The sequence below is a fragment of the Salmo trutta genome, chromosome 17 (assembly GCF_901001165.1).
Source record: "Salmo trutta chromosome 17, fSalTru1.1, whole genome shotgun sequence".
NCBI classification, from domain to species: Eukaryota; Metazoa; Chordata; class Actinopteri; order Salmoniformes; family Salmonidae; genus Salmo; species Salmo trutta.
This window is the reverse complement of record NC_042973.1, coordinates 29,289,672-29,305,955: the sequence shown is the minus strand read 5'-3', so window position 1 is coordinate 29,305,955 and position 16,284 is coordinate 29,289,672. Positions and strand designations below refer to the sequence as shown.

At 41.8% G+C, this 16,284-nt stretch overlaps 1 protein-coding gene across 2 annotated transcripts in view; it reads left to right on the top strand.

Annotated features, from left to right (window-relative positions):
- LOC115151994 (nuclear receptor ROR-alpha A-like) overlaps nucleotides 1-16,284 on the top strand; it is a 254,716-nt gene that overhangs the window by 181,940 nt on the left and 56,492 nt on the right. The window contains exon 1 of one of the 2 annotated variants that reach the window (XM_029696404.1): nucleotides 11,374-11,525. The exons of the other annotated variant lie outside the window; for it this stretch is intronic. Within the exon in view, the coding sequence (XP_029552264.1) occupies nucleotides 11,495-11,525 (31 nt within the window). The 5' untranslated portion in view covers nucleotides 11,374-11,494. Of the gene's footprint in view, nucleotides 1-11,373; nucleotides 11,526-16,284 lie in introns of those variants that run through there. 2 annotated transcript variants of the gene reach the window in all.

The following is a 16,284-nucleotide window of genomic DNA, read 5'->3' as shown; positions in this document are numbered from 1 at the left end:
TTTTCTCCCCTCAAGCGAGAAGGTTAACTATTTTAGTTTACATGCCTACCTCCCCCAGAGTTGATGTTGCTCTATAGTGGTGATATGGGAGTGTGTAGGTTTGACGCTAGGTAATATATCACAAGCTCCAGGGGTTCTCCCTGGTATGCTCCTCAATAATGAAGTTCATTCGTTAACCTCCCCTTCAAAGGCTAAGTTTTTCAACAGCCACTGCTACTCTTACTAGAGTCACCCACATAATCATGCTTTTGCCTCAGTCGGCGCCTCTGCAGCACATGAAGAATAAGCAGGTCCATTACCAATCCCTCATGCCTGGTTCTGGGCATAATTATCACAGGGAAAATGACCTGCTCTATTTGGTTTGCCGTGGAGGGGGTGCAGAGGGATGCAGCGCCCCTAATCACCTACCCCTCTCTGTCCTGTTGGAGATGGAGAGGCTGGTTTTGGGGAGTCTTGCCAGTTCATTAGAATTCACAGGGTTCCACCTCCCCGCCTAGCCAGACTAAGCCTCTTGCACAGGCTGGGATGCCTCTATAATCTCTCTCTCTCTCCCTCTCTCTTGCTGCCTCTCTCTCAAGCCTCATATGGCTTCCCCTCTATCCCCACAGACAGCTCCGCGCTAAAGACAGTCAGTACACATAGTTCAAATGTTATGTCCATTGATTTATTGGAGTTGTATTTCCAAAACAATTGTCGGTGCTATCAAACATGCCTGTTTAGTTCTACGAAAGATTTCTGTCCGTTTTTCATGATCTCTATGAATATAGCCTAATGTGAATGTGCATTGAGCAGAATTTTTATTCATTTGAAGCTCTACCAATTACGTTAGTTTACTAGTACACTCCATTTTTGTATTCTAACGGCAACCTCTTTGTAATCCGTAATCAAATACTTTTCACTGTAAAAATGTATTGTTTTGACCCATTTTGATCAAATGAGGAGCCAATTCTATTGTTTCTTGTAAACACATTTAGTGCCTCTTTGGAATAATTCTCTTATTGCAAAATAAGAAAAGCCCAAAGATAAAGGAATCGCCCTGTCATTGCAGTCTATTAAACCTAATGGAGCGATGACAACATCAACGACGTCAAACCACTACAAACTAGCTGCTGGGGGGGCATCTGATGTTTTCAATTAGAGAAGTGTGTTACTTATCAAATTGTTTACTACCAAATGTCTCTGTATTCCTTAATACCTGGAAGGGTCCTAATTTAATTTGGAGCAGACATGCACTACCCTGCACAACATTATCTGTGGCTTGGGTAAGTGCATGTTAAAGGACCAAGGCAGCCATTTTTAGCTCAATATAAAATATTTTCTGGGTAACAATTAAGTGCCTAACTGTGATAGTTTATTTTTTACAATTTTAATTTTAAACAAAAATAGCTTCTTAGCAAAGAGCAAATTCTCAAGCAAGAATTCTGCTACAGTAGGACTGTCTGCGAGTGGTCTGAGTGGGGAGGGGAAAACTGAAAACTAGCTGTTACTGGCAGAGAGGTGTGGAACTCTTTCTTATTTTTCTTTTAACTAATTTACCACCTGGGGATGTCACCAGGCAGGCCAAAACTCCATCCCACCAAAACAGGCTGATATTTCAGACGTTCTTTTCAAACAGCTCGTACACTAAAAGGACATTTACATTAAATGTTAAATGGAACATTTCACAGTAATATTCCAATCTCATAGTGTGGAAAAATATACACTGAGTATACAAAACATTAGAAACACCGTCCTAATATTGAGTTGCACCCCCTTTTGCCCTCAGAACAACCTCAATTTGTTGGGGCATGGACTCTACAAGGTGTCGAAAGCGTTCCACAGGGATGCTGCCCGATGTTGACTCCAATGCTTCCCACAGTTGTGTCAAGTTGGCTGGACGTCCTTTGGGTGGTGGACCATTCTTTATACAGACAGGAAACTCTTGAGCGTGAAAAACCCAGCAGCATTACAGTTCTTGACACACTCAAACCGGTAGGAGTTCAGGTGGGCCTTTGTACTTCAGCAAACAAAGGAAAGGAGGGGTGCTCAATAACAATGACAAAAATCATGGGAATGGCTTACCAAGAAAAGCTTCCAAAAGGACTAATTTGATGTAAAAAGGAGTTGGAGCACTCGACAATATAAGGCAGAGATGTATTTATTTTTGCATTCATTGTACATTGTACAGGATGCGAACAGGTGACTGACGTTGACACTCAAACCGGTGCGCTTGGCACCTACTACCATACCCCGTGCAAAGGCACTTAAATGTTTTGTTTTGCCCATGGCACCTACTACCATACCCCGTTCAAAGGAAAATTTATATTTTGTATTGCCCATTCACCATCTGAATGGCACACATACACAGTCCATGTCTCAATTATCTCAAAGCTTAAAAATCCTTCTTTAACCTGTCTCCTCCCCTTCATCTATATTGATTGAAGTGGCTTTAACAACTGACATCAATAAGGGATCATAGCTTTCACCCGGATTCACCTGGTCATTGTGTCATGGAAAGGTGTTCCTAATGTTTTGTAAACCCAGTGTATAAAACACAGAAAAATCACATTTCTGGCTGTGCTGGGCCTTTAATAAATATCTTGATCTTTTGATATTTTCATTGCTTATTTCCATCATGACGCACATCTTTTCAAGTCTACTGAACCCTCTTCTGTGGCATATGTCGCAACTCTTCTCTTCTCATCCTTATTTAACACGTACTGTAAGAGCTTTAATGTAATTGACTTGTAAATATTATAATGTATGATTGCTCTCTCCCTGATTGGATGAGCTTGGACACAAAACAACGTTTTCTAGCTCTACTCTATAAATAATGTTGGTTGTAGACCTAGTAGCAGAGGCTGTAGTCATGTTTTATTCAACCACATTATAGTAAATAGACTGTCGTGACTTTAGTGACTTTGTGTATACAGTTATGTCACTGATGGCTGTGGCATAGACGTAACCTAATGCACCTCCTCCTGTAGTTGTAGTAATGGTGGACCGGCTCATATATGTCATTTTACTGAGACTTTTGTCTTTCGTCTGTGTGGCCTTACTGCTCTATAAATATGTATGAGTTTGTGAGCTGGGCTGAGGCTGATGCTGGACTGGCGTGGGGCTCCACATATGGAGAGGAGTCACTAATGGAGAGGTCACTGATCACACTGTCACTGTGTGTCAGTCAGTAGCCCACCACCCCCACTACCACCCACCACTCTCCACTACAGCTGCCTCTCTGCCTGCCTCACTATACCGCACTGCACTCCTCTGCAGGCATGACAGCGTACATGTATGTTTCTAAACTCTCCACGCTCACATTTAAACCTCTTTAAATGCTCTGCTCCCCAACCCACTGAACGAAACCTCTTTTATTTTCCCTGAAATAGATATTCCCTTTGTTGTCAGTGTGATTTATTGAAGTCTTCCCCACAAGTGGAAGCCCCAGGAAATTGCCTGGAATGGCTCTAAATTGGTTTATGATTGTCTCGTATGGGTTGGTGCTGTTATGGTTTGATATTATGGCCTCCACTCCTTGGCGTTTATATTAAATCGACCTGTATTGTTTTCATTGGGTGTCTGTTGGACGTTGTTAATTCTACTTCAGCTGGGGGCTGGCAATACACACACACACATCGTCCATGTCACTCTACGGATTATTTGTTGTTGTATCTATCACTGATATGTGTATTTTTCCTGGGATACAGAGGGGGATGAGTGCTGAGTCCCTATGCGCTCTATGATCTGTGGTCTGGAGAGCTGTGGCAGTGGTGTGGTACCATAGGAGTTAATGTGGATCAGCTGCGTCCCAAGCCAGCCCAGCCCAGCTAGCGAGGGAAGGCGTGGGGTGCGGGATGTCTACTGACAGACTGCTAATGAGGCCATTATCGGCTCTGGTCCTCTCCTCTCCTCTGGGGCACCAGTAGAGGCTCCGCTTCTCCTCTCAATTGAACTCCATCCCACAGGGCTTGTTTACAATAAATACATTTGCTTGAATTAATCAGCGAGGAGCGCGAGACACTTGACTGGATCGGTGTTTATGCAGAGAGGCAGTGAGTATGGGCCCACTGCAGCCCGGCACAGCCCAGCTCTGCTCTGCTCAGCTCTTGACTGCTCCTAACTACAGCTAGAGCTGGCTCTCTGTGGACACACTGACACTGGCTCTGCACACACATCAGGGAGTCATTGATATTTCTTACCTCTCTGATTTTGGATAGGTTCAGTGAACACTTATGCAAGAAATAATGGGTACCAGTCCATCTTGAGGTGGAACTGAATAGAGATCAAAGAGTTACATCACCTGGGATATTTGTTGACCAAAACCCAGGAGGATATCCAATGTCATAATGTGTGGAGGTGGTATAACACACACACAACAGACAATTTAAACCAATGACAGCAGAGTAACGTTGCACAGTTCACAGATTACAATCATATAATTGATCTTACATTATATCACCACATTCATAAAAATACATTTGTTTTGTGATTCAGTCAATGTCAGTGATTTAGTCAATGAGTTCAGCAACACCTCAGCATTGGCATACTGTTATTGTGAATGGGTTGTAGTCAGGGGAATGTTCCATCATTGTGCAAAGCAGAGGAATTCGCCTTTCTGGCAGCAGCTGTGCTCAGAAACACCAGACATTTCCTGATTGTAGCTGGTCCAGAATGCCTGCACTTCTCACTGTGCCCAGGATAAAGTAGCTTTATCCAGAGGCAACCTTTATTGAGACCGATTATTACAGTATACAATCACAAACGATCATGTTTCTAAACTCAGCTAAAAAAGAAAGGTCCTCTCACTGTCAACTGCGTTTATTTTCAGCAAACTTAACATGTGTAAATATTTGTATGAACGTAACAAGATTCAACAACTGATACATAAAGTGAACAGTTTCCACAGACATGTGACTAACAGAAATGGAATAATGTGTCCCTGAACAAAGGGGGGGTCAAAATAAATTTAAAAAATCCGATGCCGATTTTTTTATTTGTAATAATGACAATTACAACAATACTGAATGAACACTTATTTTAACTTAATATAATACATCAACAAAATCAATTTAGCCTCAAATAAATAATGAAACGTGTTCAATTTGGTTTAAATAATGCAAAAACAAAGTGTTGGAGAAGAAAGTAAAAGTGCATTATGTGCCATGTAAGAAAGCTAACGTTTAAGTTCCTTGCTCAGAACATGAGAACATATGAAAGCTGGTGGTTCCTATTAACATGAGTCTTCAATATTCCCAGGTAAGAAGTTTTAGGTTGTAGTTATTATAGGAATTATAGGACTATTTCTCTCTATACGATTTGTATTTCATATACCTTTGACTATTGGATGTTCTTATAGGCACTTTAGTATTGCCAGCGTAACAGTATAGCTTCCGTCCCTCTCCTCGCTCCAACCTGGGCTCGAACCAGGAACACATCGACAACAGCCACCCTCGAAGCAGCGTTACCCATGTAGAGCAAGGGGAAAAACTACTCCAAGTCTCAGAGCGAGTGACGTTTGAAACGCTATTAGCGCGCACCCCGCTAACTAGCTAGCCATTTCATATCGGTTACACCAGCCTAATCTTGGGAGATGATAGGCTTGAAGTCATAAACAGCGCAATGCATTGCGAAGGGCTTCTGGCAAAACGCACGAAAGTGCTATTTTGATTGAATGCTTACGAGCCTGCTGGTGCCTACCATCGCTCAGTCAGACTGCTCTATCAAATCATAGACTTAATTATAACATAATAACACACAGAAACACGAGCCTTGAGTCATTAATATGGTCGAATCCAGAAACTATCACGTTTATTCTTTCAGTGAAATACGGAACCGTTCCATATTTTATCTAACGGGTGGCATCCATAAGTCTAAATGTTCCTGTTACATTGCACAACCTTCAATGTTATGTCATAATTACGTAAAATTCTGGCAAATTAGTTCGCAACGAGCCAGGCGGCCCAAAGTGTTGCATATACCCTGACTCTGCGTGCAATGAACGCAAGAGAAGTGACAATTTCACCTGGTTAATATTGCCTGCTAACCTGGATTTCTTTTAGCTAAATATGCAGGTTTAAAAATATATGCTTCTGTGTATTGATTTTAAGAAAGGCTTTGATGTTTATGGTTAGGTACAGTCGTGCAACGATTGTGCTTTTTTCGCAAATGAGCTTTTGTTAAATCATCCCCTGTTTGGCGAAGTCGGCTGTCTTTGTTAGGAAGAAATAGTCTTCACAGTTCGCAACGAGCAAGGCGGCCCAAACTGCTGCATATACCCTGACTCTGTTGCAGAGGTGACACATTTTCCCTAGTTAAAAGAAATTAATGTTAGCAGGCAATATTAACTAAAGATGCAGGTTTAAAAATATATACTTGTGTATTGATTTTAAGAAAGACATTGATGTTTATGGTTAGGTACAAGTTGGAGCAACGACAGACCTTTTTCGCGAATGCGCACCGCATCGATTATATGCAACGCAGGACAAGCTAGATAAACTAGTAATATCATCAACCATGTGTAGTTAACTAGTGATTATGATTGATTGATTGATTGTTTTTATAAGATAAGTTTAATGCTAGCTAGCAACTTACCTTGGCTTCTTACTGCATTCGTGTAACAGGCAGGCTCCTCGTGGAGTGCAATGTAAAGCAGGTGGTTAGAGCGTTGGACTAGTTAACCGTAAGGTTGCATCCCCCAGCTGACAAGGTAAAAATCTGTCATTCTGCCCCTGAACAAGGCAGTTAACCCACCGTTCCTAGGCCGTCATTGAAAATAAGAATGTGTTCATAACCTGTCTGGGAACAACAGCCAGTGGTAATCGCGTCGCGCGAAATACAAAACCTCATAAATGCTATAACTTCAATTTCTCAAACATATGACTATTTTACACCATTTTATAGATACACCTCTCCTGAATCGAACCACGTTGTCCGATTTCAAAAAGGCTTTACAGCAAAAGCAAAACATTAGATTATGTTAGGAGAGTACCCTGCCAAAAAAAATCACACTGCCATTTTCAAAGCAACTAGCATGCATCACAAATACCCAAAACACAGCTAAATGCAGCACTAACCTTTGACAATCTTCATCAGATGACACTCTTAGGACATCATGTTACACAATACATGCATTTTTTGTTCGATAAAGTTCATATTTATATATAAAAACAGCATTTTACATCGGCGCGTGACGTTCAGAAAATATTTTCCCTCAAATGCTTCCTGTGAATCAGCGCTACAATTTACAATAGATTAACATCTCGTGAATGCAACCGCATTGCCAGATTTAAAAAGAACTTTACTGGGAAATCACACTTTGCAATAAACGACGTGGTATGCTCAGAAAAATAGGCTAGGCGATACATGTTAGCGCCATATTGGAACCATCTAAAATCAAATATACTATTGTAAATATTCCCTTACCTTTGATTATCTTCATCAGAAGGCACTTCCAGGAATCCCAGGTCCACAACAAATGTAGTTTTGTTCGAAAAAGTTAATAATTTATGTCTCAATAGTTCCTTCTTGTTAGCGCATTCCGAAGGCTACTCATAATGTACTGAAGCGCGCGGGACTTGTCGTCACGAATGTGCAAAAAAAAAATATTTAAGTTCGTTCAAACATGTCAAACGTTGTATAACATAAATCTTTAGGGCCTTTTTCAACCAGAGCTTCAATAATATTCAAGGCGGACGATTGCATTGTCTTACTAAACGTTTTGGAACAAAAGGGTTCCCATGGGCGCCCGCGTCATAGTAGTAATGGCCCTCCCCCTGTGACCAACTTCCCAAGTCTCTCTTTGGGTCAGTTTCTACCATAGAAGACTCAAACCACTTTGTAAAGACTGTTGACATCTAGTGGAAGCCTTAGGAAGTGCTAAATGATTAATAAGTCCCTGTGTGTTTCAATGGCAAATGCTTGAAAGTGATTCCACAAATCAGATTTCCACTTCCTGTTAGGATTTGTCTCAGGGTTTTGACTGCTATATGAGTTCTGTTATACTCACAGACACCATTCAAACAGTTTTAGAAACTTTAGAGTGCATATTCTAGTTACTGGGCAGGAGTAGTAACCAGATTAAATCGGGTACGTTTTTTAACCGGCCGTGAAAATACTGCCCCCTATCCCCAACAGGTTATTAACTGACTTGCCTAGTTAAAAAATATTTATATAAAAAAGGGGGGGGAAATCGGCTAATCGATGGCCAAAAACACCAATTACCGATTGTTATGAAAACTTGAAATTGGCCCCAATTAATCGGACATTCCGATTAATCGGCCGACCTCTAGTCTTAGGCATCTCACAGTGCGGACATTGCAATTTATTGCCTTGGCAACATCTGCAGTCCTCATTCCTCTTTGCAGCTTGCCTAAGGTATGTTCACGCAGATGAGCAGGGACCCTGGGCATCTTTCTTTTGGTGTTTTTCAGAGTCAGTAGAAAGGCCTCTTTAGTGTCCTAAGTTTTCATAACTGTGGCCTTAATTGCCTAACATCTGTAAGCTGTTAGTGTCTTAACGACTGTTCCACAGGTGCATGTTAAATCATTGTTTCTGGTTCATTGAACAAGCATGGGAAACAGTGTTTAAACCCTTTACAATGAATATTTGTGATGTTATTTGTATTTTTACGAATTATCTTTGAAAGACGTGGTCCTGAAAAAGGGACGTATCTTTTTTTGCTGAGTTTATATGTCACTCTCAGGATGCATTGTGGCTTGTATGTCTTGTCTGTCCTTACTGTGTCAGTGATGCTTTCAAACAATGTCCTCAACCAAGGTTTTACAAAACTCATACATATTCACATACAGTGAACATACACCCGCCACAGACACAATCCACACAAACAAACTCAAGCAGTTGCATACGCTCGCCCCTCTATCCATTCCACTCTCTCTTTCACACACAGACACTGTAGTGTAGATGTTCCTTTCCTTTAAGCTAAACTGTTGTTATCTGCAGTCATCTGAACATTTGGGAAGAGAGTGCAGATCAGAGTGCAGCCAGGAGAGAGTGTGTGTGTGTGAGGTCACAGTGGGGCCCGGCCGCCCAGGGGCCAAAGCCATGCGGTTTTATAAACAAGGAACTCACAGTAACAGCAGTGAGATGGCCCATGGTTTAAGACTGACTGATACTGTAGCAAGTAGCAGCACATGGCCAAGGCAACCACACCACATTGTTGTCTGTGCTGAAAGTGACAGTTTAACTTGGCCCTGCGTGGGCCAGCAGACTGACTCATGTAGAGAGCAACACAGTGTCTTGTGGTTAGAAACCCAGCATGAGAAACAAACACTAGGTTTCAGTGTGACAGGGGATTGAAATGTGTTTACCACCACATTGTTTTCACTCGTTTGTAACCATGACACGCTTCGTTTGAGGATATCTGCATCTGAATGATGTTTTGTGCAGTGACCGTTCGATTCTGACATTGCATGAGATAATGTGTTAATTGTGCCTTAAATGGATCCTGTAGAGGTTGTAATGAAACACGTTCATTTTCTAGATTTATGGCGTCATGGGCAGGAGGTTAATTTGCATACTTCATGTATCATAGGTCGTGATTCCTACTATATACATAGTATACCCTTCCTGCAGCCGTCCCAAAATGACAAGTTGGCTGTAGACGTGTACACATGGTGGAATATGGTAGCCTGATGACATCCGCTGCTCTGTCGTTCGATACATACTTTAGTCTGAGACTGCCATCATTGAAGTTGTTTGCGGTGACGAGGTGCACCAGGGGCATTGTACCAAACAAAGTCATCAGCGATTGGATCGTCTCTAACTAATCAGAGTATCAAATCCAATGAAGAATTTTCAAACCGCTGCTTTACCCACGTGTGTTCTGGCTCAGGCCCAACCCATTGGTTCCCATTGGTTTCAGTGAAGGGATTGGGGAGGTCCTCAGATCCAGACTCATTGCGGAGAAGAAACTAACGTCAGTGGGTGTGGTGTAGTGTTTGGCCAGATCAAGGGGTCTGGGTAGTCAGGCAAGTAAATATGGAACATTATATTTGCCAAATCAATGTTTGATAATAATGTCAAAATCAACGTTGACTGGACATGTCAAAAATAGCAAATTAATTTGGTAAAACTGAATAATTCTAAACGTTTAACATGAAAATATGTCTGAAAGATATTGCCATGAAATAAATAATGCAATGAAATATTTTGCATTTCGAGAGCTTGGGACTATAAGGTTTTATCACCAAAAAATATTATTCTGAGATAATTGGCTTTACATTTCTGAACTCTCATTGGTTTGAATGGTGTCAGCAATTTTATTATTGTATTCTTTTGAACTTAACAACATGAATTGGGGTATTTAGAGTACTATATACAGTAGGTAGAGAATGTTGAACAGAACAATTTTGACAAAAATATAGATAGAACCTTATAGTACCAAGCTTTTGATTTATCTTGAGAAGGGATGATATGAACACCAGCTTATTTATGGACATTCTAAATGAAACCCGGTTATTGGCCAGAGCCGGATTGCACTAAAACCAGAATATTGTATCAGAAAGTGCCAGCTGGTAAGGGGTCTGAACAGATTATTATATGAGGATGGAGAGAGAGAGAGGAGTGAGGGAGTGAGTGAGTGAGTGAGTGAGGGAGGGAGGGAGGGAGGGAGAGAGAGAGAGGGAGAGAGAACGAGAGAAAGGGTGGTAGAAAACGATAGAGAAACTCATCCGCCAGTCACTGTGGGGTGGAGGGGATCAGCCAAACCCTTTCGTCACTATCTCTCCTTCCTCACCTGCCAGAGCCTGTGTGTTTGAGCCTAGCGAGAGGGGGAGAGGAGGAGAGAGGTGTGTGAGTCCTGTGGAGAGGTCAGGGGAAGGGGCTGAACCTCCACTCGTTTGTCTGGGCTCCACCGCTGCTCTGGAGGCAGACTGAGTAGTAATATCTATCTACACACTCAGAGAGGAGAGGAGGAGATGGCTTTTGCTATCACTGAGCCACAGGGAATTAAACAACCTCTCTCTATATTCTCTCCCTTTTGCTCTCTGTTTTTACATTATCTCTTTCCCTCATTCTCTTATTGAACGTATTCATCTACTTGTATTTCTCTTCCCTTTTCTCTCTATTCCAGTCTCTCTTTCTCCTTCTGTTTTCCTATTTTCTTTACATTTTGAAAGCAGAGAAAAAGGGAATGGAAAAAAATGTCTGGCAGTGCTACTGTTATGACTTTATCCTGGCACTAAAAGATAAGCAAGACAAGATAGTAAGAGTGTGCTGTGCCTATCGAGCCCTCAGACAAGCCTCAGTACTGCAATCAGTGGGAAAGGGGCCAGGTTCCCTGCCTGAGCTGTCAGCGCCCCCACTGGCTGCCTGCTGTGCCAATCAAAGGCAGGGGGCGGGGAGCAGGCAGACATTTGCACTGATGTCACAGTCACATGGATTCTCGTGTGGTCATGCTCGGAGGCAGAGAGACAGAGCTGTGCTGGCCAGCTGCTGCTGAGACAGCAGTGGAGGGCTTTGAGCTGGTGATAGTGCTCTCTTATGGACTCGGAGCTTAATGATGTATTTTGTGATTTCAGCTATGAAAGGTAAGAGCAGAATGCATGCATGCTGTTTCCACGGTGCAGTAGGCAGCCAGAGTAACACATAGGGAAGTGAAGCCTCTCTCTATTCACTGCCTGCCAACTCAATTTCAGCCGCTTGTAAGAAAAGACTGTAAGAGAGTGGGAGGGAGAGAGAGAGGGAGAGAGAGGTAGAGAGTAACTGCGTCTGTATGTGTTTATTACCAGGGAATTAAGCTGTTGAAATATCTATTTTCCTCCATGAGCAGCTATTCTTTATTTCCTATTCTGGAAGAAAATTAAGTTTGAAATTCTAAATGGATGATAAGACGTGTGTAATGGGATGTTTGGATGTTTCTCTAAAGTGAATAGGATTGTTACTTTCAGTGCTGGTGTGTGTGTTTAAGAAATAACAGCCAGTGTGCTCATACTGGTCTCTGTTTGATGTGAAATACAGCCCCCAAGCTCTTGAAACAGTTTCAAGTTTTGGGGGTTAGACATGGGGGAGTGGACGAGGTGAGAGGACAGGGAGTCCTGGGCTGACGAGGGAGGACGAGGGGGTTCAGGTGTTTCTGTCGCAGTTCCTTCTCCTTGGCTCTTAATCTGGTTGTTCTAGTCCAGAGGACGTGTCTGTCTGTTCGGAGGGTTGAATTGCGCGGTAGACTGGCAGTGTTGAATGTGGGTCGCAGACGAGGTGACACTGGCAGACTGGGATTCTTTGAGTTGATACTGGTGTGTGTCTGTGTGTTGTGTTCCACTGACCTATTTGTTGGGTAGTAGGGTGTACATGCATGGCCATGGGAGCAAGGCTGGGTCCTCCTCCCAGTCTCAGTGTCATGATCCTGCATGCATAATCCCAGTCATACCCCTCCCCACCCCCTATTATACAGTCACACACACACTGCATACACACACACACACACACACACACACACACACAGAAAATAGTCACATGAAGCACAGGCAGCTGTCACTGTGTATTAGATGGGAAGTTGCAGGAAAGGAAAAAAGCAATTGGATCCTAACATTAGTAGTGCTTCTGATGCCTCTGTTCTTTGCCCTTCTGACTCACTGTCTGCATTGCTATATCCTTACCACTCAGTGCATGTCTAATACATACAGTGTGTGGAAACATGTTTGTACATTTTCCACCACGTTCTTATTTCACATTTATAGACATGTATACATTTAGATGATGTACAATACACTGAGACTTGAGCATTCTGAGAATATGATCTTGACCACCTCTGTACAGGGAGGGAGAATTGTGTGACAATTATTTGAATATGCACTTGATCACAATTTGTGAGAATCCTGTGATAAAGTGAGATTACATAGTTGACAGCGATGTGTGAGAATTGTGTGAAGTTATGGGAGAGTGACATGTGACCCTGAGGCAAGTATGAAAAATCAGCACTCTGACCCAATGCCCTTTTTTATAGACTTTTATCTTGAGTATAGAAAATGGGGAAATTAATATTTATTTATGGGTGTGACTGTCCAAAGTCCAATATATTTTTTTCCCTTTTCTGTTTTTAGATGCAACTTCTGTTATTATTCAAGACGTATTTATTACTGTATAAGGGCAGGTCTGCATTGAGTCAATATGTATTTATTACTGTATAAGGGCAGGTCTGCATTGAGTCAATATGTATTTATTACTGTATAAGGGCAGGTCTGCATTGAGTCAATATGTATGTATTACTTTATAAGGGAAGGTCTGCATTGAGTCAATATGTATTTATTACTGTATAAGGGAAGGTCTGCATTGAGTCAATATGTATGTATTACTGTATAAGGGCAGGTCTGCATTGAGTCAATATGTATGTATTGCTTTATAAGGGAAGGTCTGCGTTGAGTCAATATGTATGTATTACTGTATAAGGGAAGGTCTGCATTGAGTCAATATGTATGTATTACTGTATAAGGGCAGGTCTGCATTGAGTCAATATGTATTTATTACTGTATAAGGGCATATCTGCATTGAGTCAATATGTATGTATTACTTCATAAGGGCAGGTCTGCATTGAGTCAATATGTATTTATTACTGTATAAGGGCAGGTCTGCATTGAGTCATTATGTATTTATTACTGTATAAGGGCAGGTCTGCATTGAGTCAATATGTATGTATTACTTTATAAGGGCAGGTCTGCATTGAGTCAATGTGTATGTATTACTTTATAAGGGAAGGTCTGCATTGAGTCAATATGTATGTATTACTGTATAAGGGCATATCTGCATTGAGTCAATATGTATGTATTACTTCATAAGGGCAGGTCTGCATTGAGTCAATATGTATGTATTACTTTATAAGGGCAGGTCTGCATTGAGTCAATATGTATGTATTACTTTATAAGGGAAGGTCTGCATTGAGTCAATATGTATGTATTACTTCATAAGGGCAGGTCTGCATTGAGTCAATATGTATGTATTACTTTATAAGGGCAGGTCTGCATTGAGTCAATATGTATTTATTACTTTTTAAGGGCAGGTCTGCATTGAGTCAATATGTATTCATTACTGTATAAAGGCAGGCCTGCATTGAATCCATACACCAATAGTGTCATTATTCAGTTCAATTTATCTCATCACAATACATAAATGAGCTGGAATTGATTTTTCGAGGATTTGAATCCTTTCCAAACAGATTTCTGTTTGATGGCTAAGATAGAGGAGTTGTGTATTGATATTTATTATACAAGAGATGAATGTGTTTTACATGTCGCTACCTTCCAACAGAGATATGCTCGCTCGCTCGCTCACTCACTCACTCACATACACACACACACACACACACACACACACACACAACGACACACACACACACACCACGACACACACACACACACCACTGCCTCTCAAGTACCTAATTACCTGTAATGGAAACATCCCTCTCATTACCCCATGCAAATTAGCTAGCCTACTCAGCACAATTAAGATGAAAATTCCAAATATGAATTACATAATTAAAGAAAGACGTTTGATGTACCAAAAGACAGAAAAAAATAAGTGTATTTCATCTACATTATAATTAACCCTTCATAAAGAGCATTAATGTAGAGGGACGTAGCAGTGCTTTTTGAAGCCACTCCAAACGGATCGTTCCAATACCAAGCTGTTGTGTTGCATACAGGCAGCGCATAACTATGCCATTTACCACAAGTGTCTACTAGATTGTAAATAATGTTCAGGGGATGGAGACAACATACAGCTAAATTCCATGTGATGGGTGGTTTAAGGGTACGTTAACAAGGCAGTAAATATTTGCTGTAGGTTTGGTGCTCTTTGTCTCTTCCTATCAGCAAGCGGGTGAAGTGCTCTTGACTAGCGCCTGCGTGCTGCAGGGCTTCCCACATCACAGCAGAGGTTAACAAGATTGGCTATTATCCAGTTAGGGACTGAGGACACTGAAAGCCAGGAAAAAATCACCACAGATTAAGGGGAAGGCAAATTTTAGCCCACCAGCGAGGATTACATATAAGAGTTACCAGGTAAGGATGTTTGTTACAAGGTCCCGTTTTGTATTCATATCAGATCAACAAAAATGACCATAATTTTGCCTGAAAAGTCTCACCACAGTAAGTCAAATCCTAAACATTTTCTAAATCAAAATAATAATTTCCGCATAATTTTGTATCTTATCCTATTAAATTGGCTATTTGTTTATGCAAATATTTTAGTTCGATTTCATATTCTCAGAGCCCATCCAACCATCAATTATTACTAATGCTAACAGCCGTCTCTTTGACAGAGATGTGGTGTGTTTTGGAGCCATGTATGCTCAGATCTCTCCCTGCACAGTGCCTTTGTTAAGGAAGCGGAGTGGCATTTCCACAGGTTATTAGTGTGTGAGTTGTGGCGCTGTCTGGAGCGTGCTGTGTGACACGTCCTGGCTGCGTGTAGACGGACTGGTTAATGAAATATTGACTGCCCATTGAGAGCATGGATTTTTGATTTAGCTCCAGAGAGGCTCCGAGGACAGGGACGTGTAGTCTGGAGTGAGAGAGGAGACTGCAGGAAGGAGACTGAGCCTGACACAGCCAGGGCAGAACCCAGCACCGTTGCTCCTACCCTGTACCATGCCTTCTATGGCTGTGGCTATGGCTATACCCTGCACTGATATGCCCAGGCCTCCACTCTAGCACTTGCGGATGCCTGACAGCTTGGCAAAGCGACTGGGTGCCAGTCACACCTCACACTCACTGACTTGAGGTTGTATCGGTTCACACTCTCCTGTCTTAGTTGTGGCTTATTTCCTGCTTTAACTCTCATTCTGTTTTTAAGTGCAATCTCATATGGATGCTTTGAAGTGTCTTCCCATCCTACAGCATTTATTAGTGCCTACTGTACAATAGTGCTATAATACTCCCTCCCTCAGCATACCTCATAACACACTCAGCACAGGTCCACCAGGTCCTGCTGCACCGACCAAATCACTCCATCGCAACATTCAAATACGGAAGAGAAATGTATTATTTTACACAGAAAAATGTAGATGAACAATTGTTTTTCATCTTTGAGAGAGAAAGGCAGAGATAGGTAGGGAAATACGGAGAGAGAGGGACAGATAGAGAGGGAGGAAGGAAGGGAGAGAGATTAGAGGAGTGTATTGAGAGTACCCAGTGGATTGTGCACTAAGAGTAGAGAGGGGATTATCGTGCTGTTACTGTCTGTCTTCAAAGGGCCTTTGGAAAGGGACAGCTTTGTATGCAGCATCAGTGTTTATCTGTGGTCTCAGTATCCCTTGCCCTATTGTCTGGCTGTGCATTACACTATTTCCATGAT